This window comes from Carcharhinus amblyrhynchos, chromosome 1, assembly GCF_965287045.1.
Source record: "Carcharhinus amblyrhynchos chromosome 1, sCarAmb.v2.hapA, whole genome shotgun sequence".
Lineage (NCBI taxonomy): Eukaryota > Metazoa > Chordata > Chondrichthyes > Carcharhiniformes > Carcharhinidae > Carcharhinus > Carcharhinus amblyrhynchos.
In genome coordinates this window covers 28,622,413-28,642,503 of record NC_137324.1, presented here as the reverse complement: position 1 = coordinate 28,642,503, position 20,091 = coordinate 28,622,413, and the positions used below count along the sequence as shown (strand labels likewise).

General features: G+C 42.0%; 1 protein-coding gene across 3 annotated transcripts in view; it reads right to left on the bottom strand.

Moving 5' to 3' along the window:
• Positions 1-20,091, bottom strand: part of nsd2 (nuclear receptor binding SET domain protein 2) — a 127,512-nt gene that overhangs the window by 86,808 nt on the left and 20,613 nt on the right. For all 3 annotated transcript variants that reach the window (XM_080202545.1, XM_080202733.1, XM_080202639.1), the window contains exon 3: positions 8,090-8,267. In XM_080202545.1, the coding sequence (XP_080058671.1) occupies positions 8,090-8,267 (178 nt within the window). The remainder of the gene's footprint in view (positions 1-8,089; positions 8,268-20,091) is intronic.

The following is a 20,091-nucleotide window of genomic DNA, read 5'->3' as shown; positions in this document are numbered from 1 at the left end:
AAAAGACTTACTATGATCGACATGATATGAATTCCATTTGAAACCATTCCTGATGGTTAGAAGGGTATAGGAGAAATAGGGGAGGAAACAAGGATAAATTCACAGGGTGTTCAGAGGTGGTAGTATAGGGTGGTAAGTGGAACCAAAACCTATGGCAAATCTGGGATATACAATGTGAGATCAGGCAAGGTCAGTCCTACTAAGCTAGACAAGGCTAGCTGACAGACATTGGAGGGAAGATGGTGTGATCAGTATACAAGAGAAAGGAGATATTTTCAAGCAAGTAATTTTAATTTAGGCTGTTTCACTGCTAGGGCAAGGGCAGAAAATATCTTGGAAAGGATTAAACTGAAGCCATGCAAAAGATTTGGAAGATAAGAACACAAAAGACTAGGCAAAGGAAAGTGAGATGTTGTGGAAATTTCAATGAACAGAGGAGTCATGGGCATTTTTTGAAATAATGATGTCAGATCTGGCCATGCTGGTGACATTCAACACACCCTCACAACGCCTTCACTGTCCCTCAATTGTCAGATTGCTTATTTGATATGAGCAGATGATGCACAGAAATGCCTTCAATTAAATATTGCGAAGTCCACGACCATTGTTCTGGCCCTCCACCACAAATTCTGTTCCCAGTCACTGACTGACTCCATGTCTCTCCCTGACAGCTGTCTTGAGGCTTGACCACAGTGTTCGCAACCTTGGTGTCATGAGGTTAGCTTCTAACTACATATCCATAACATCATTATCATCGACTTCCATCTCTCTAATAATGTACAACTCCGCTCCTACTTAAATTCACCAATAGATTAGACTATTTCAACTTTATCCTGGCTAGTCTCTCACCCTCCACAAACTACAACTTTTTGTATCCTAACTGTAATCATTCCCATTTACCATCACCCATAAGCCCACTAACCTACACATGTTCTACACATGCTCCCAATCTGACAATACTGATTTTAAAATTTGTATTTGTATTTGAAAATTTCTCCATGGCCTTGCCCCTCCCTTCCTCTGTAATCTGCTCTAGCCCCATGACACTGAGGAAGGGTCATCCTGACTTGAAACATTGGCTTTATTCTCTCTCCACAGATGCTGTCAAACCTGCTGAGATTTTCTGTTTTTGTTTCAGGTTCCAGAATCCTCAATATTTTGCTTTTACCACAATGCTCAGATTTCTGCAAGCTCCTGTACATCCCCTATTTTAATTATGCAACCACTGACTGCTAACCTTCTAGCTAACTTTAAGGTAAATTCCCTCCTCAAACTTGTAGGAACATAGAAATAGGAGCAGGCCATTTGGCCCTTCAAGCCTGTATCGCCATTCAATTAGATCATGGTTGATCTGTTGTGGTCTCAGCTCCATTTTCTGTCTGCCTCACATAACTCTTGACTACCTTACCTAACAAAAATTTGACTAACTCTGCCTTGTACACTCAGCCTTCACAGCTGAGGAACGGAATTCCAAATACCAAAACTGAAAAAGTTTCTCCTCATCTATTTTAAATAGAAGGCCTCTCATTTTTAAACTATATCCCCAGTCTTATTCACCCCCACAAGAGGAAGAATTCTCCCAGTATCTACCTTATCAAGATTCTTCAGGATCTTCTATGTTTCAATAAGATAACCTTTAATTGTTCTAAACCCCAATAAGTATAGACCTGTTCAACCTTTCTTGATATGTTAACCTTTTCATCCCAGGAATGGGTCCAATGAATCCTCTCTGAACTGCTTCTAAAGCAATTGTGTTTTTTGTAATAGGAGACCAAAACTGAGCACTGTATCAGATGTGGGGGTGATTCTACCACTGGGAGACTACCCCACCTCAGAGTATAGCGATCACTGCCACTTGGCAGTGCCAGTTTGGCCCCCTGCCACAGCCCATTCTTGGTGGACATCACCAAGGGACAGGGAAATCGAGGGATTGAGACTGGCCACACATACTTGGGGGTGCCAGCAATCAGGAGGCCAGCAGAGGTAGAGAGATTCTTCCCGCTTAGAAAGGAAAACAGAACTAGAGGGCACAGTCTCAAAATAAGGGGGACAGTTTAGATCAGAGTTGAGGAGGAACTTCTTCACTCAAAGGGTAGTGAATCTCTGGAATTCTCTGCCCATTGAAGTGGTGGAGGCTACCTCGCTGAACATATTTAAGTCACGGGTAGATAGATTTCTGATAGACAAGGGAATTAAGGGTTATGGGGAGAAAGCGGGGAAGTGAAACTGATCCACTTCAGATCAGCCATGATCTTATTGAATAGCCGGGCAGGCTCGAAGGGCTAGATGGTCTACTCCTGCTCCTATTTCTTATGTTATGTTATGTTCAGTGCCAGGTCCCTACACACATGCGATCTTGGCACTGACAGATCGGCACACGCGCTGGGGCCTGCTCAATGCTGTGCTGCTGGCCTTGCCAGCAGAATAGGCCCCACCCCCAGCTTTTCAGCGAGATTCACGCTAGTGCACTCTGCCGTGCACAAGAGAGAGAGAGAGATTCACTTTGAAACTCCTGATGAAAAAGCCAGAGGGATTCACTCCAGTTTTTATGCAAATCCAACGAATTTTTTTTTTGGGGAGAATTGCCCCTGTTGTCTCACCAATGCCTCATACAGCTGTAATAAAACTTTGCCACTTTATCTTCCAATCCTCTTGCAATAAATGCCAACATTCCATTTGTTTTATAGTCACTCACTGTGCTGACATACTAACTGTTATACTATAACTGTGATTTGTATACCATGAATTTTTGTGATTCCTGTGCACCGCTGAGTTCTGCAATCTTTCGCTGTTTAAACAGCATACTGTTTTTCTACTTTCTCTGCCAAGTTCACAGTATACTCATTATACTCATCTGTCAAATTTTTACTCACTCACTTAATCTGTTTGTATCCCTTTGCAGACTTTTGCCTGACAACTTATCTTCCTACATAGCTTAGTATCATCAGCAAATTTAGCCACCATACATCTGATCCCTTTATCTAAGTAATGGATATAGATTGTAAATAGTTGAGTATCCAGCAAGGATCCCTGTAACGCTTAAAAATTCATTTAAGCGATGTGAGCGTCGCTGGTTAGTCCAGCATTTATTCCTCATCCTGAGCTGCCCACGAGAAGATGGAGGTGAGCTGCCTTCTTGAATCACTGCATTCCCTGAGGTGTAGGTATACCCATGATGCTATTAGGAAGGAAATTTGACCCAGTGACTGTAAAGGAATGGTGATATACTTGCAAGTCAGGATAGTGTGTAAATTGGACAGGAACCTCCAGGTGGTGGTGTTGCCAAGTATCTGCTGCTCTTGTCCTTCTAGATGAAGCGGTTGTGGGTTTGTAAGATACTGCCTAAGGAACCCTGGCAAGCTCCTGCATTGCATTTTGTAGATGGTATACACTGCTGCCACTTTCACCAGTGGATTGAATGTTTGAGGAAGGGATAGCAATCAAGTGGGCTGCTTTGTTTTGGAAGGTGCTTCTTGACTGTTGTTGGAGCTGCATTCACCTAGACAAGTGGAGAGTATTCCATTACACTCTAGACTTGTGCGTTGTAGATGGCGGACAGGCTTTGGGGAGTCAGGTGGTGCGTTATTTGTCACAGGATTCCAAGCCTTTGACCTGTTCTACTAGCTACAATACTATTGTGACTAGTCCAGTTCAGTTTCTGGTCAACAGTAACCCAAGGATGTCGACAGTGGGGGATTCAGCAATGGTAATGCCATTGAATCTCAAGGGTGATGGTTAGATCCTTGCTTATGGGAGATGGTCATTGCCTGGCACTTGTGACATGAATGTTATTCCACAAGTTATAGCTTGCCAAATAAAAACAGACCCATTTATCCTTATCTTGCTTCCTGTTAGCCAACCAATCTTTATCCATTTTAATATTAGCTCCCTACACCACGTGCTCCTCACAGTTTTTGATGTGTTATCTTATCAAATGCCTTTAGGAAATTCAAGTACACATATCTATTGGCTTCCCTTTACCCACCTTAATGTTACATTGTCAAACTCCCAACAGGTTAGTTAAACGTGATTTCCCTTTCACAAAGTCAAGTTGTTCTACTTTATCAAATTTTGGTTATTTAAGTACTCCGCTATACCCTCTTTAATAATAGATTCTAGCACTTTTCTGATGACAGATGTTAAGCTAACTTTCCTATTGTTTTTTACTTGTCGCCTCCCTACTTATGAGAACAAAACAGTATTATGTTAGCTATTTTCCAATCCACCGGAATCCTTCCAGAATCCAAGAAATTTTGGAAGAACATAACCAATGCACCTGCTCTCTGCGCCATCAATTTATTTAACATTCTATGACTCAGGTCAGCTGGTCCTGTGAAGCCTCTCAGCTTTGGGTCTGACAGTTTTTTGAGCACCCTTTCCCTTGCAATGAAGTAAGTTCATGCCTCCTTACCATCTCTTGATTTTCAAGAATTTGTGTGGGATGTTTTACAAGTTCTCTACCATGAAGACAGGTATCAAACACTTGTTCAGTGCCTTTTCCTCGTTTTCCATTATCAATTCCCAGAGCACCAACATTAGCTCGAGTTAGTCTATTCCTATTCAAATATTTATAGAAACTTTAAACTATTCAATTTTACATTGCTAACTAGCTTTCTTCCCTTTTAACATCTTTTTTAGTCATTCGTTGCTGGATCTTAAAACCTGTCCAATCCTCTGACCTACCACTAATCTTTGCAAATTTGTAATGTTTTGTTTACTTTATTGTCATCTTCCTTATTTAATCATGGATGGTGCATCCTTCTCAAAAAGTCTTTCTCACTTGGGTAAATCTTTTAAGAATATTTAATAATACACAAAAGTCAGTCACTGCAACTCTACCATTCTTTTAACCTGGTTTCTCAGTTCACTGTAGCTAGCTCTGCCTTCCTACTTTATACTTCAAGTTACTTTCATTTGGGTTTAAAACAATAAGTATTGAAGCACTTCAATATGATATATAATGCAAGCATATTGTTTGAAGACAGTAGTAGTGTCATGAAAATATTGACGTTTGTAATGTTCTTATTTACTGAATTGAAGCACCTCAATGAATCATTGTAATTTGCAGTTATGACAATTTGAAATGTTTTGTAATGTTCACGAATTCCATACATTTTTGCAAAAAAAAACTTGTCATGGACCGACACTTCCCCATTTCAAACCAAACATGAATTTCAATAATGTCGTGATTACTGTCACCCAAGAGGCTCCTTTACCATTTTACCTCTTTTCCAGGCTCACTTTCTGGTTGGCAAGATGTAACGAGTGAGTGACGTGTCACGGTTATCAGTGCTAGGGCTTCACCGTTAAAATTTATATAAATGACTTAGGGACTAAGTGTGTGGTTGTTAAATTTGCTGATAACACAAAGATAGTTGTGAAGAGGATATAATGAGGCTGCTCATGCTCCTCCTAAAAGACGCTCTTAAAGCTTACAGCTCTTGATCAAACTTTAGGATATCTGCACTAATATCTCCTTAAATGGTTCAGTGCCAAATTTGATAATGCCGAGAAGCAACTTCTATTACATTAGATGCTCTAAGTAAACATGTTATTAAGAAAATGTTAATAAAGGGAACCAGGAAGAGAAATGAAGTGATAGTGGAAATAGGTTCAAGAGATTACAGGATAGCTCTAACAGGCATGATGAACTCGGAGAGGGCATGAGGAGAAATAGGAGAGAAACCAGACAAAGATGCAAGTTTCAGACTAGGGATTGAGAAATTAGAGCAAAAGGTGGCTACAATCTCATATGACAAAGAAGTTTGAAAGCTCCTTGCGCTGATTGATAAGAAGGTAAAGGAGGCACAAGAGAGGGTTACGAGGAGACAGCTGGCAGTGGAAGGAAGAAGCAAGCAGGATTTGTTTTTGCATTGCAATAATTTTGTGAGTAGAGTGTGGCAAGACTTTACTTTCGAAGATACAAGTAACTACCAGACAGAAATAGCCTTCAATCTGGAAATGGAAGGGGGGTGGGAACTCAAGAAAATTACAGTCACCAAGGAAGTGATACCGAGAAAACCGTTGAAACTGCAGACTGACAAGACCCGGGTCCTGATGGATTTCAGCCGAGTGCCTTAAAAGAAATGGCCAGTGGGACAGCTGATGTGGTTTTCCTAATTCAGGAAAGATTCCATTAGATTGGAAAACAGTGAACGTAATTCTTTTATTCAAAATGGGAGGGAGACAGCAAGCAGGGAACTACAGGCTAGTTAGCTTAACATGTGTCATAGGGAAAATAGGAGACACTTTGAAAAATTCAAGGCAATCAGGCAGAGTCAACACTGGTTAATGTTTAACTGATCTTTTGGAGTTCTTTGAAGAAGTGGAACCGGTGGATGTACTGTACTTTGATTTTTAGAAGCATCTAATCAGGTGTCATATCAAAAGGTTATAGCGGAAAATTAAAGTTCATGTTGTAGAGGCTAACAGATTGGCTGGATAGAAGATTAACTGACTAACAGGAACTACAAGCTGGCATATATGGCTCACTTTCTAGTTGGCAAGATGTAACGAGTGAGTGACGTGTCACAGTTATCAATGCTAGGGCTTCACCGTTAAAATTTACATAAATGACTTAGGGACTAAGTGTGTGGTTGCTAAATTTGCTGATGACACAAAGATAGTTGTGAAGAGTATATAATGAGGCTATGAATGGATTTGGATGGGTTAAATGAGTGGGCAAAAATCTGACAAATGGGGTGAAAGTAGGAAAATCTAAAATTGTCCATTTGGCCAGAATAAAAATGCATAGTATCTAAATGGAGAGAGATTGCTGAGGTTGGAGGTGCAGAGGGGTCTGGATTGCCCTGTTGCATGAAAAGGTTAGTATGTAGGTATAAAAAGTAATTAGGAAAGCAAATAAAATGTTATCTTTTATAGCAAAGGGTATTGAATACAAAGAGTAGGCAGGCTGTGTTTCAGTTATACAGAGTATCAGGGAGACCACAACTGGAGTATCTTCAACAGTATTGGTCTTTTTTAAGTATGGCTGTTAATAGGTCAGAAGCAGTTTAGAAAAAATTTCCTAGACTAGTAGCTAAAATGGGTGAATTGTCTTATGAGGAAACATCAGACAGGTTAGGTTTGTATCTGAAATTTGGAAGAGTAAGAAGTGACCTGACAAATATAGAATTCTGAGGGTTCTTAAGGGTGGATGTGGAAAGGATGTTTCCTCTTGTGAGATGATCTACAACTAGACGAGGAGAATTTTTTTCTCTGAGGATAAGTCTTTGGAACACTTGCTCAAAAGGTGCTGGAAACAGAGTATTTGAACTTTCTTGAGGCTGGGCTAGATCGATTCTTGATGAGCAATGGGGTGAAAAGTTGTGTGGAATTGACACTACATTTAGATCGGTCATGGTGGAGCATGCTCAAGGGGCCAAGTGGCCCATTCTGCTCTTAATTTCTGTCTTTGTATGTATGCAACATAGTGCTTGATGAGGTCCAGGGAGATCTAATGGCAAATGTCTAAATCAGATATGTATCATAAAGTTCAAATCTGTGTTCCTTGGACTTAAAGAAAACTAGGATAGGACACGAAAAAAATGGGAGGGCGCACGGGCTTAATAGGGACAAGAAGAAAGGTGGAAGCAAGTGAACTGGAGGGGTTCAACTGCTATACTTGTTGATCTGTCAGCAAAGGCCACTTCATTGGTAATGGGCAGGATGAATATGATAGGAAGAGGAAGAGGTGGCGAGATTAACCCTCAACACACTAGATGGAAAGGTTGATGAGGAAGCAGGAAAGAACAGCCTGTGGCAGCTGCCAATAAACACATAGCAAGTACTTGGAAGGACCCTTTGCAAAATTTGGAGAAAGCAGAGAGCAACTGCAGACTTATCCAAGAGGTCACAGCAACAGGTTGAGGAAATATTCAAGAGTTGCCAATTTCAGACAACATATGTACTTGAGAGATGACAAATGAGAGGAGCTTTGAGGACAACTGAAAAAGAAGCTGGCAGGAGAAGAGAGAATAAATAACGTAAGCTTGGATATTAACTGGATCCCATTTAGATTAGCCTTAAAATTGTTTTAATTAGAATTATTCTACCAATTCAACATTTAAAGAGCTACTGTTTTAAATACCTTTTACTCTTGTATGGGTGCTCAAGAGGGGATCTGAAGAAACCATGCAAGCCCACCAAGGATAACCAGATACTTTGGACCACACCATGTCTCCTACATGATATTTCACAGGGATATCCTTATCCTTCTCCTTGGCTTCCTCATCTTTGGCTCCTTCATTGTCTTGCTGTTCTTCAGTCTATTGATATAAACATTACAGAAATATCGTAGTGAAATTCAGAATTCAGTTTGAAATCACAGGTTTGACAAGTTATATTTTGCTAAAGACAAAATAAATACAGCATTTATTTGACAAAAATTACCTCTTTGTCATGCCTTAATTACATTGCAAATATCAAACTACTGATGAGTCAGAGTTTATACTTGTTTATTTTATGCAGTTTATAGCCTTGGCTATAAAAACATTGATTGGAATTGAATGGAAGCAATTTTGACCCGATAATTTGGAGCTCTGCAAAATAAATCATTCAAAATTGGGGGTGAAGCTAAACCGCACAAGAGATCATTTCATTAAACAAACGACTAATGCAATCTGATCCCATTCATTTTCTCTGTCTGTTTCCGCATCCCCCCCCCGCCACCCCCCACTCCCACGAATACTTGACTGGATACTTTGCTTTCATTTTCATCCAGGATAAATATTCTGGAATTAGAACCACGAAAATGTTACAGCACAGGAAGGGGGCATTCGGCCATCTAGAGGACACCCAGATGCCCTTTCTAATCCCACCTTCCTACACGCAGCCCATACAGCGCTTAAGGTGTTGATCTGAGAACTTTTTAAAAGGACTTTAGGGTCTCTGCCTCCACCACCAATTCGGCTTCAGCAACCATGACAGAGGATATGCTTCTATTTCCATCAATGGGAGTGAAGTGGGAATGGTCAAAAGCTTCAAGTTTACGTGCCCAGATCACCAACAACCTGTTCTGATCCCTCCGATGTTCCGATATTAAAAAAGCTCACTAATGCCTCTAATTTCTCAGGAGGCCAAGGAAAGTTGGCACGTCTGCCATGTTTACAGATACACCAGTGAAAACATCACTTCCAGATGTATCACAGCTTGGTATGGCTCTGCTCTGTCCAAGGCCACAATAAACTACAAGGAGTAATGAATGAAGCCCAGTCCATCTCACAAACCAGCCCCTCCTTCCACTGATTCTGTCAAACTTTCCATTACCTCAGAAAAGTGGACAGCATAATCAAGGACCCCACGCACCCTGGATATTCTCTTTGTCACCTTCTGCCGTCAGAAAAAAGATACAGAAGTCTGAGATCACGTACCAACCAACTCAAGAACAACTTTTTCCCCGCTGCCAGAGTTTTGAATGGATCTACCTTATATGAAATTGATTTTTCTCTGCACCATAGCTACGACTGTAACACTACATTCTGCACCTCCTTTCCATCTCAATGTACAGTGTGCAAGAAACAATATTTTCACTATATAATGATACATGAAACTGGACACTCAGCACCCTTTGCTTAAGAAGTTCTCCTCACGTCCCCCTGACATTTCCTGTCACTTACCTTGAATTTATGACCCTGGTTCTAGAATTCTCCACCAAGGGAAACTATTTTATCCTGTCCACTCTCCTTCTTCCCCTCAATTTTGTACACCTCAATCAAATCATCCCTCAGCTTTCTTTGGAACAAAGAAAATAACCACAACCTATCCAATCTGTCATATTAGCTACACTTTTCTAGCTCTGGCAACATTCTTGCAAACTTTCTCTGCAATCTCTCCAGAACAGTTATGCCCTTCCTGTAATACGATTACAGAACTGTGCACAATACTCCAGTTGTGGCCTCATCAGCGTTTTATACAATTCCAACATTATATCCTTACTTTTATGTACTATACCTCTGCCAATGAAGAAAAGCATTTCATATGCCATCTTTACAATCTTGTCTCCTAGAACTCCTGCTTTTAGGGTCCTGCGTACTTATATGCCAAGATTTCTCACTTTCTAAAAAAGTGTTCATTCATGGGACATAATTGGCCAGCATTTATTGCCCATTCCTAGTTGCCCTTGAGAAGCTGGTGGTGAGCTGCCTTCTTGAATCGCTGCAGTCCATGTGCTGTGGATTGACCCACAATGCTAATTAGGGAGGGAATTTCAGGATTTTGACCCAGTGATTGCAAAAGAACAGCGAAATATTTCCAAGTCAGGACGGTGAGTGGCTTGGAGGGGAACTTGCAGTTGGTGGTGTTCTTACGTATCTGCTGCCCTTGTCCTTGAGACAGAAGTGGTCGTGGGTTTGGAAGATGCCGATTAAGGATCTTTGGTGAATTGCTGCAATACATCTTGTAGATAGTACACGTTGCTACTACTGAGCGTCGGTGGAGGGTGTGGCTATGGTGCCAACCAAGTGGACTGCTTTATCCTGGATGGTGTCAAGCTTGAGTGTTATTGGAGCTGCATCCATCCAGGCAAGTGGGGAGTATTCCATCACACTCCTGACTTCAGCCTTACAGATGATGGATAGGCTTTGAGGAGTCAGGCGGTGAGTTACTCTCAGTATTCCTAGCCTCTGATCTGCCCTTCTGGCCACTGAGTTTGTGGTGAGTCCAGTTGAGTTTCTGGTCAATGGTAACCTCAAGGATGTTGACAGTGGGGGATTCAGTATGGTAACACCATTGAATGTCAAAGGGCAGTGGTTAGACTGTGTCTTAATATACCCCATCTTAGTATATTCCTATTCATTGTGTATTCCCTGCAACTGTTTGACCTCCCTAAATGCATTAGCTCACTTCTCCATTTTAAAATCCACTTGCCGCTTTATTACCCATCCAACCCATTGATACAGTTCTGCAGATTATAGCCATCCTCTACACAACCAATTGTTCTCCTGGATTACATGAGTATTTCAACTGAAATCTGCTTCAGAATGCATCAATGGAGCAATGATAGAATGCACATAGCCAGCACCATCACATTTTTCTTAAAGCATCTTAAAAATTAACACTATATAAGAACATAAGAAATAGGAGCAGGAGTAGGACATCTAGTCCTTCGAGCCTGCCCCGCCATTCAATAAGATCATGGCTGATCTGTCGTGGCTCAGTTCCACATTCCCGCCCTCTCCCCGTAACCCTTAATCCCCTCTCTTATCAAAAACCCATCAACCCGCGTCTTAAAAATATTTAGCGAGGTAGCCTCCACCACTTCAACGGGCAGAGAATTCCAGAGATTCACCACCCTTTGAGTGAAGAAGTTCCTCCTCAACTCTGTTCTAAACCGCCCCCCCTTTATCTTGAGGCTGTGCCCCCTAGTCCTACTGTCCTTTCTGAGCGGGAAGAGTCTCTCCACCGCTAACCTATCCATCCCATTCATCATCTTATATGTCTCAATGAGATCTCCCCTCATTCTTCTAAACTCTAATGAGTACAAGCCTAGTTTATTCAGCCTCTCCTCATAGCTCAACCCCCTCAACTCCGGCATCAGCCTAGTAAACCTCCTCTGCACTCCCTCCAAGGCCAAAATATCCTTGCGCAAGTACGGCGACCAAAACTGCACACAGTACTCCAGCTGCGGCCTCACCAATGCCCTATATAGCCGCAGCAAGACCTCCCTACTTTTATATTCAATCCCCCTCGCTATGAAGAAAGACCAGCATCCCATTAGCCTTCCTGACCACCTGCTGCACCTGCAAGCTGGGTTTTTGCGACTCATGCACAAGGACCCCGAGGTCCCTCTGCACCGTCGCCTGCTGCAGTTTTTCGCCACGTAAGTAATAATCCTTCCTACCATTATTCCTACCAAAGTGGACCACCTCGCACTTGCCAACATTAAATTCCATTTGCCATTTCCTGGCCCATTCGCCCAGCCTATCTAGATCCTTCTGCAGACTCTCCACACCCTCCGCACAATTTGCCGTTCCACCAATCTTGGTGTCATCAGCAAATTTCGACACCATACACTCGGTTCCCTCCTCCAGATCATCTATATAAATGGTAAATAGCTGAGGCCCCAGCACCGACCCCTGGGGCACTCCACTAGTCACCATCCGCCAATCCGAATAGCACCCATTGACCCCCACTCTCTGCCTCCTATTTGACAACCAGTCCTCTATCCACGCTAACACCCTACCCCCAACTCCATGTCCCCTTACCTTCTGCAATAACCTCTTGTGAAGCACCTTGTCAAACGCCTTCTGAAAATCAAGAAAGACCACATCCACCGGCTCTCCTCTATCCACCGCCCTAGACACATCCTCATAGAACTCCAGTAAATTTGTCAGACACGACTTCCCCTTAACGAAACCGTGCTGCGTCTGCTCTATCAAGCAGTTCCCAAGATGCCTCGCTATTTCCTCCTTGATGACAGATTCTAACATTTTACCTACAACAGACGTTAAACTAACCGGCCTATAATTCCCTGCCTTTTGCCTGGCACCCTTCTTAAACAACGGCGTAACATTAGCCGTTTTCCAATCTTCCAGCACTTCTCTGGAATCCAGCAACGTCTGGAAAATAACCACCAACCAGACTGCCAATGATCACGAATCATACTCAACGAGTAAGGAGGCAAAAATAAATTTTAGTCAGTAGTTTTCAGCTGCATAATACACAGATCAAAACCAAATCACTTCAAGTGATTGGGATATGTTAGCATGACAAGCAATAGTGTAAGAAAACAAAAGAAGCCGTGGAAAACATTGTTTTCTCTAATTTCTTGGCAGGGGGAAAACACTATTTTGGAAGTTCATGTTAAATGTACATATATTTAAGTCTCCTCCCCCATTCATGCCACCACAGTTGACCAAACCAATCTTCCCAATGTAGACTTCACTGACCTTTCACAGCTCCCATCTGCTGCTGTGCCTTACCAAGATTCAGGTTGATTATGGGAAATAACTTTTGTTGCAGTTCATGGTAGCATGCAAGACACTGAGCAGTAGCAGGTGGGCACGAAGGTAAAGAGTAAGTTGGTGAGTGGAACAGGACAATTATTGTGAAATCTGTACTGAGAACAGGGCTGTGATTTTCTAGCTGCTCTTTGGGTAAGATGTATTTTTAAAGATATCTCTTAATCCTCACCATTAACAAAAATAATTCAATGTGTCTAATTTGGCCATTAGCGCAGTCACATTTCATTTTCAGGGATGGACACAAGCCATATTTGAGCTGTCTGAGAATAGTAGAAATTTCCTTGTCTTTAATTTGGCACTGTGGGGTTCAGAAAACCACCATTAGCCTGCCTCATGCTAAAGAACACTACAGGTGCTTAGAGTTATAAACAAGCATCTTATCACTTGCAAATGGCAGATGTCATTTTTTTGTTTTTCTGAATTGGAAGGAACATGCTTTGATGTTTCTAGATATAGTTCTAAAATGGGTTAATTTTGAGATGACATTAATAGATTTACTATCTCTTGTACTGAATTCCAATTTCCCTGACAGACTTGAATCAATTCATTGATATTGGTTTGGTAATCGCAAAGGTTCCATTAACATTATTTTTACAATACCAACTCAGAATATACCTGCTTATAACTGAAAAAAATAAGTTGACAATATTTTAAACTCATCTCGTCCAAAGTACATTTCTGCTCCTTCAATTGAACTGCCAATTGCAAAACATGACTCAAATGTAACTCAAGTACATTTATTTATAAGTTATACAAATTCTATCCATGTTCAGGCTTTCTCATGCCCACTAATGCCTAGCCAAACTTTGCATTTGTTTTATCATGTACACAACTTTAGTGCACATCCAATACTCAAATGAAAGAGTTTTGACAAAGAGTCTCGAAACATTAACTTTGTTTCTCACTCCATAAAAGCTGCTAGACCCAAATTTTTCCAGAAAATTGCTTTTATTTCAATAATCAGGATATTGATTCAGAGGCAAAAATTATGACCCTAACCCTAACCAATCGTTTTGAAACAAGTGATGCAGTTCCTTTTTGATTTAAATCAGGCCAGATTTTGAAAGAAAGCAAAGAATCTCATTCTTTGGTTATCATATAAAACATTCCTATTCATACCATTAAAGGACAAATGTACATAAGAACATAAGAATGCCCCGCCATTCAACAAGATCATGGCTGATCTGAAGTGGATCAGTTCCACTTTCTCCCCATAACCCTTAATTCCCTTGTCTATCAGAAATCTATCCACCCGTGACTTAAATATATTCAGCGAGGTAGCCGCCACCACTTCAATGGGCAGAGAATTCCGGAGATTCACCACCCTTCGAGTGAAGAAGTTCCTCCTCAACTCCGATCTAAACTGCATCCCCCCTGCCCCCCCTATTGAGGCTGTGCTCTCTAGTTCTGCTATCCTTTCTAAGCGGGAAGAATCTCTCCACCTCTACCCTATCCATCCCCTTCATTATCTTATATGTCTCTATAAGATCCCCCCTCAGCCTTCTAAACTCCAAGTACAGACCCAGTCCATTCAATCTCTTCTCATAGGCTAACCCCCTCATCTCCAGTATCAGCCTAGTGAACCTTCTCTGCACTCCCTCCAAGGCCAATATATCCTTTCGCAATCGCGGTGACCAAAACTGCAGAGTACTCCCGTTGCGGCCTCACCAGTGTCCTGTACAGTTGCAGCAAGACCTCCTTGCTTTTAAATTCTATCCCCCTCGCTATAAAGGCCAACATTCCAATCGCCTTCTTGATCACCTGCTGCACCTGCAGACTGGGTTTTTGCGATTCGTGCACAAGGACCCCCAGGTCCCTCTGCACCGTAGCATGCTGCAGCTTTTCGCCCTTTAAATAATAATCCCTTCTACTATTATTTCTACCAAAGTGGATAACCTCACACTTGCTAACATTATACTCCATTAATAACATTAAATGTACTTTAAAACAAGAGAAGACAAAAAAATGACGAAAACTGACAGGCAATATCAAACACGTTAAATAAAAAAACTATCAAAAAACCAGCTAAATTAAAATGAACATTTTCAAATAGATTTTTGCTGGTAAAACAAAATACAGCAGGCTAAATAGACAATTAAAAAGTGCCAGAGGGATTTCAAACCATAGATTATATGGAACTGCAACTACTTTTAACAGGATTCACGTAAAATAATATTCCAAGGAGCTTATGAGCATTTATGTCTCTTTTTTTAAAGATTCCATTGGATACAATCTGATGTACAAAGAACAAAGAACAACCCAGCACGGGAAACAGGCCCTTCGCCCCAACGAGCCCGCGCCGCCGCATCACCCTACACCTATTCTACCCTACATGTCTACGAATGGAACCCCTAACTTAGCCAGATTCAGGGGAGAATAGTGTCAATTTGGTAAAACCAAATTGATGTCTGGCATCCGTCAGGAGGTAGTTTCACTGAGCATTCCATCAGCAAAATATTGCCAGCCATAAAGATAAATGTGTGATTCGGATTTTACCCTCAGTCGCCACATCAGTTAAAAACATTATTTTGCTGATTTGTGTAGCCTCCCACCCCATGTCGAAGGTGACCACAGTAAGAAATTCAAGAAAAGTACTGCCGGTGCCGCTGATCTAAACTAAAAACTCAGTAGATCTAACACCATCTGCAGGAGGAGAAACCAAGTTAACGTTTCAAGTCCAACGTAACTCTTCTTCAGTGTGAATGTAATTCTGTGATAATTGTGGGTGCACAGTTGTTTCATTATATTTTGGCACATTTGCCAAAATAAACAGCATAAATTCAAAACAATTTGAATAAACATTTTGTGCTTCTTCTACTGGAAGTGGTTAGGTCATTTTAAAAAGGCACAAAATAGTTTGGCTAACAAATAAAGACCCAATTAAAGTTTAATCACAAAAAGAAATTAGTGCTCAATTTAGGGTATAATTCAGCTATAATGTAAATTGGATTCTTATTCAGGTTGCCAATCTTCAATCGGCTGGCTGCAAATATTTAATCAAGAACAGTTGCACCTTTCCCCACAGGGAGCAGAAGAAAGTGTACATGTAAAATTGGAGAACATTTGACAGGAACAAATACTACACTGGATGCTCAACAGTTTAGTTACGCACTTCTATTTATTTGTGCATTGTTTTGTTTCCAATTTTTTCCTGGTGCACTGTCAGCTGCAGGAATAGACTAGCTCAGATTATGTCAATAATACATTTGACATCAATTAAATGCGTTAACAGAAGAATTAATTTATAGAAATCACTCCAGTTATCACTCCTTCCTTGTCCACTTGCAAAGAGATTACATAATTTTAGGCTGATTGATTGGGTAACAAATTGTCCCTATATTGGACATCCCTGATCCTCGCACATTAGGCGTAGACTAAGATCATGAATAGGTCACTGAGACAATGGGACGGCGGCGCGGGCTCGTTGGGCCGAAGGGCCTGTTTCCCGTGCTGTGTTGTTGTTCTTTGTTCTTTGCATAATTAACTCCAATAACTGGATCAGATGGAACATAAGAAATAGGAGTAGGAGTAGGCCATCTAGCCCCTCGAGCCTGCCCCACCATTCAATAAGATCATGGCTGTTCTGAAGTGGCTCAGTTCCACTTTCCCGCTTTCTCCCCATAACCCTTAATCCCCTTGCCTACCAAAAACCTATCTACCCGCGTCTTAAATAAACTCAGCGACATAGCCTCCACCACTTCAACGGCAGAGAATTCCAGAGATTCACCACCCTTTGAGTGAAGAAGTTCCTCCTCAACTCCATTCTAAACCGCCCCCCCTTTATCTTGAGGCTGTGTCCCCTAGTCCTACTGTCCTTTCTGAGCGGGAAGAGTCTCTCCACCTCGACCCTATCCATCCCCTTCATCATCTTATACCTCTCAATAAGATCCCCCCTCATCCTTCTAAACTCCAACGAGCACAAGCCCAGTCTATTCAGCCTCTCTTCATAATTCAACCCCCTCATCGCTGCTATCAGCCTGGTGAACCTCCTCTGCACTCCCTCCAAGGCCAAAATATCCTTGCGCAAGTGTGGCAACCAAAACTGCACACAGTACTCCAGCTGCGGCCTCACCAGTGCCCTGTACAGTTGCAGCAAGACCTCCCTACTTTTATATTCTATCCCCCTCGCTATGAAGGCCAGCATCCCATTTGCCTTCCTGACCACCTGTAGGCTGGGTTTTTGCGACTCATGCACAAGGACCCCCAGGTCCCTCTGCACCGTAGCATGCTGCAGCTTTTCGCCCTTTAAATAGTAGTCTCTCCTACTATTTTTCCTGCCAAAGTGGATAACCTCACACTTGCCAACATTGTACTCTATCTTCCAGGTCCTCGCCCACTCGCTCAGCCTATCCAGATCCCTCTGCAGACTTTCTACACCCTCCGCACAATTTGCTTTTCCACTTATCTTTGTGTCAACAGCAAATTTCGACACCCTACACTCAGCTCCCTCCTCCAGATCATCTATACAAATGGTAAATAGCTGAGGCCCCAGCACCGAACCCTGGGGCACTCCACTAGTCACCAACCGCCAATCTGAATAGCACCCACTGACACTCATTCTCTGCCTCCTATTTGACAGCCAATCCTCTATCCATGCTAACACCTTACCCCCAACTCCATGCCCCCAACCTTCTGTAACAACCTTTTGTGCGGCACCTTATCAAACGCCTTCTGAAAAAAAAATCAAGAAACACCACATCCACCAGTTCCCCTCCGTCCACCGCACTAGACACATCCTCATAGAATTCCAATAAATTCGTCAGACACGACTTCCCCTTAATAAATCCGTGCTGTGTCTGCTCTATCAAACAATTCTTCTCAAGATGCCTCGCTATTTCTTCTTTGATGACGGATTCAAGCATTTTTCCTACAACAGACGTTAAACTAACCGGCCTATAATTCCCTGCTACCCTTTTTAAACAGCGGCATAACATTAGCCGTTTTCCAATCTTCCGGCACTTCCCTGGAATCCAGTGAAATTTGGAACATAATCACTAAGGCATCCACTATCACCTCTGCCATTTCCTTCAGAACCCTGGGACGCATTCCATCCGGTACTGGGGACTTGTCCACCATCAGTCCCGCTAGTCTGTCCAGCACTACCTCTCCAGTGACAGTGATCGCATTCAGGCCCTCAACTCCTACCATCCTTCTATCTTTAATACCTGGCAAACTATTTGCATCCTCCTCCGTGAAGACCAAAGCAAAAAACTTATATAAGGCCTCAGCCATTTCCTCATCCCCCACCACCAAATCCCCCCTCTCATCCTCTAAGGGTCCAACATTCACCCTAGCCAGCCTCCTCCTCTTTTATATATTTATAAAAACTCTTACTGTCCTTTCTTATATTTAGCGCTAGTTTAGCTTCATAGTCTATCCTTCCTTTCTTTATCAACTTCTTCGTCATTCTTTGTTGATTTTTAAACCTCTCCCAATCCTCTACTCGCCCACTACTTTTAGCCACTCTAAACGCATCAGCTTTTAATTTAATACTCTCCTTTATTTCCTTCATTAACCATGGCTGATTATCCCTTCTCCTATGATCCTTCTTTGCCATCGGAACAAATTTCTGCTGAGCACCAAGAAAGATCTCCTTAAAGATCCTCCACTGTCCCTCAGCAGTCCTACTGACCAATCTGCACCTCCAGTCTACATTTGCCAATTCCTCTCTCATCCTATTGTACTCCCCTCTGTTCAAACAGAACACAGGTCCGGGATCCTACTTTCTCATCCTCTGGAACTGGGTTGTTACACTTTTGAGGAAACGTAGGAGCACCTCAATAGAAAAAAAAAGTGTACCCCAGCACAAATTACTGCCTTTAGGACAGAAAAGTTACAAACTGAAAAACTGGGTACACCAAGAGTAGAAAGATGAATAATCAAAGAAAATACCGTTGACTTGGGTGAAGATTAAATCTGCCAAACTCTCATGCTCCCATTTGAGTAATTTTTAGATGACCAGAAATGTTACTCTGACTCTAATGTCTCTGTACAAAGGGGTACATTATGCTCATCATTAAGGTGATTAGGGAGGACCAACATTGCAAAAAATAACTCCAACTCTGTTGCTGTTTAGCGTGATTGAAATGAACAGTTGGGAATTTTATTCAATCTAAAAATGTCCATAGGCAATCCTGGTTAAATTAGGTTTGCTCCTCAGACATAAAATAGGTTTGCTCCTCAGTGTGAGGAATCCAGTAAATTTCCAATTTCACTTGAGCTCCATTTTAACTAAGGCGATCCAGCCCAAATACAAATACCAGGAGTTAAGACAACTGACAGGGCAGAGATGTATTATGGAGCCAAGATTAACTCACCCGCACAGTATGCATATTTCCCTAAAACTGCCAAAATCTCAACTCCTTCACTCCTTTCCATTCTCCCCTCTTCTTGTTGGGGTATAATCCCTGAGGTGCCGTCAACCCTCTCATGATTTTCTATGCGAGAACTGTCAACTTCTTCATGGTAATTTTCAAGTAGAAGTCACCTGACTCCAAAATAGGAACAGAATCCTTGTTTCATTCCCCCCTTCCTGGACTACATGGCCGGAATTTTATCATCCCATTTGCCACGGGAATTGGAGCAGACAAGGGGTGGACCGTGAAAAAGTCCACTAACCTCAGGTGGGATTTTATGGTTTAGGGACGAACGAGGCTGTAAAATCCCATTCCACATAAAAAAAACTAAGAAAATTACAGCACATGAACAGACTCTTCGGTCCTCTAAGCCTGCAATGATCATGCAGCCCGACTTAACTAAAACCCCCTACCGTTCCAGGGACCATATCCTCTACTCCCAATTTTATTCATGTATGTCAATGACTAGCCTGTTTGTGCTGTAGATTTTCAATAGCCTCGTAGGTAGGGATATGATCGGCGCAACATGTGGGCCAAAGGGCCTGTTGGTGTAGTTTTTTTTTTATGTTTCTCTGTACTTGTCAAGGCGTGCCTCAAAAGTCACTACCGTATCCTCTTCCACTACCTCCCCCGGCAACAAGTTCCAGGCACCCACTACTCTGTGTAAAAAGTCTGCTTCATACATCTCCTTTAAATCTTGTCCCTAGCACCTTAAAGCTATAATCCCTAGTAATTGACTCTTCCACCCTGGGAAAAAGCTGACTATCCACATT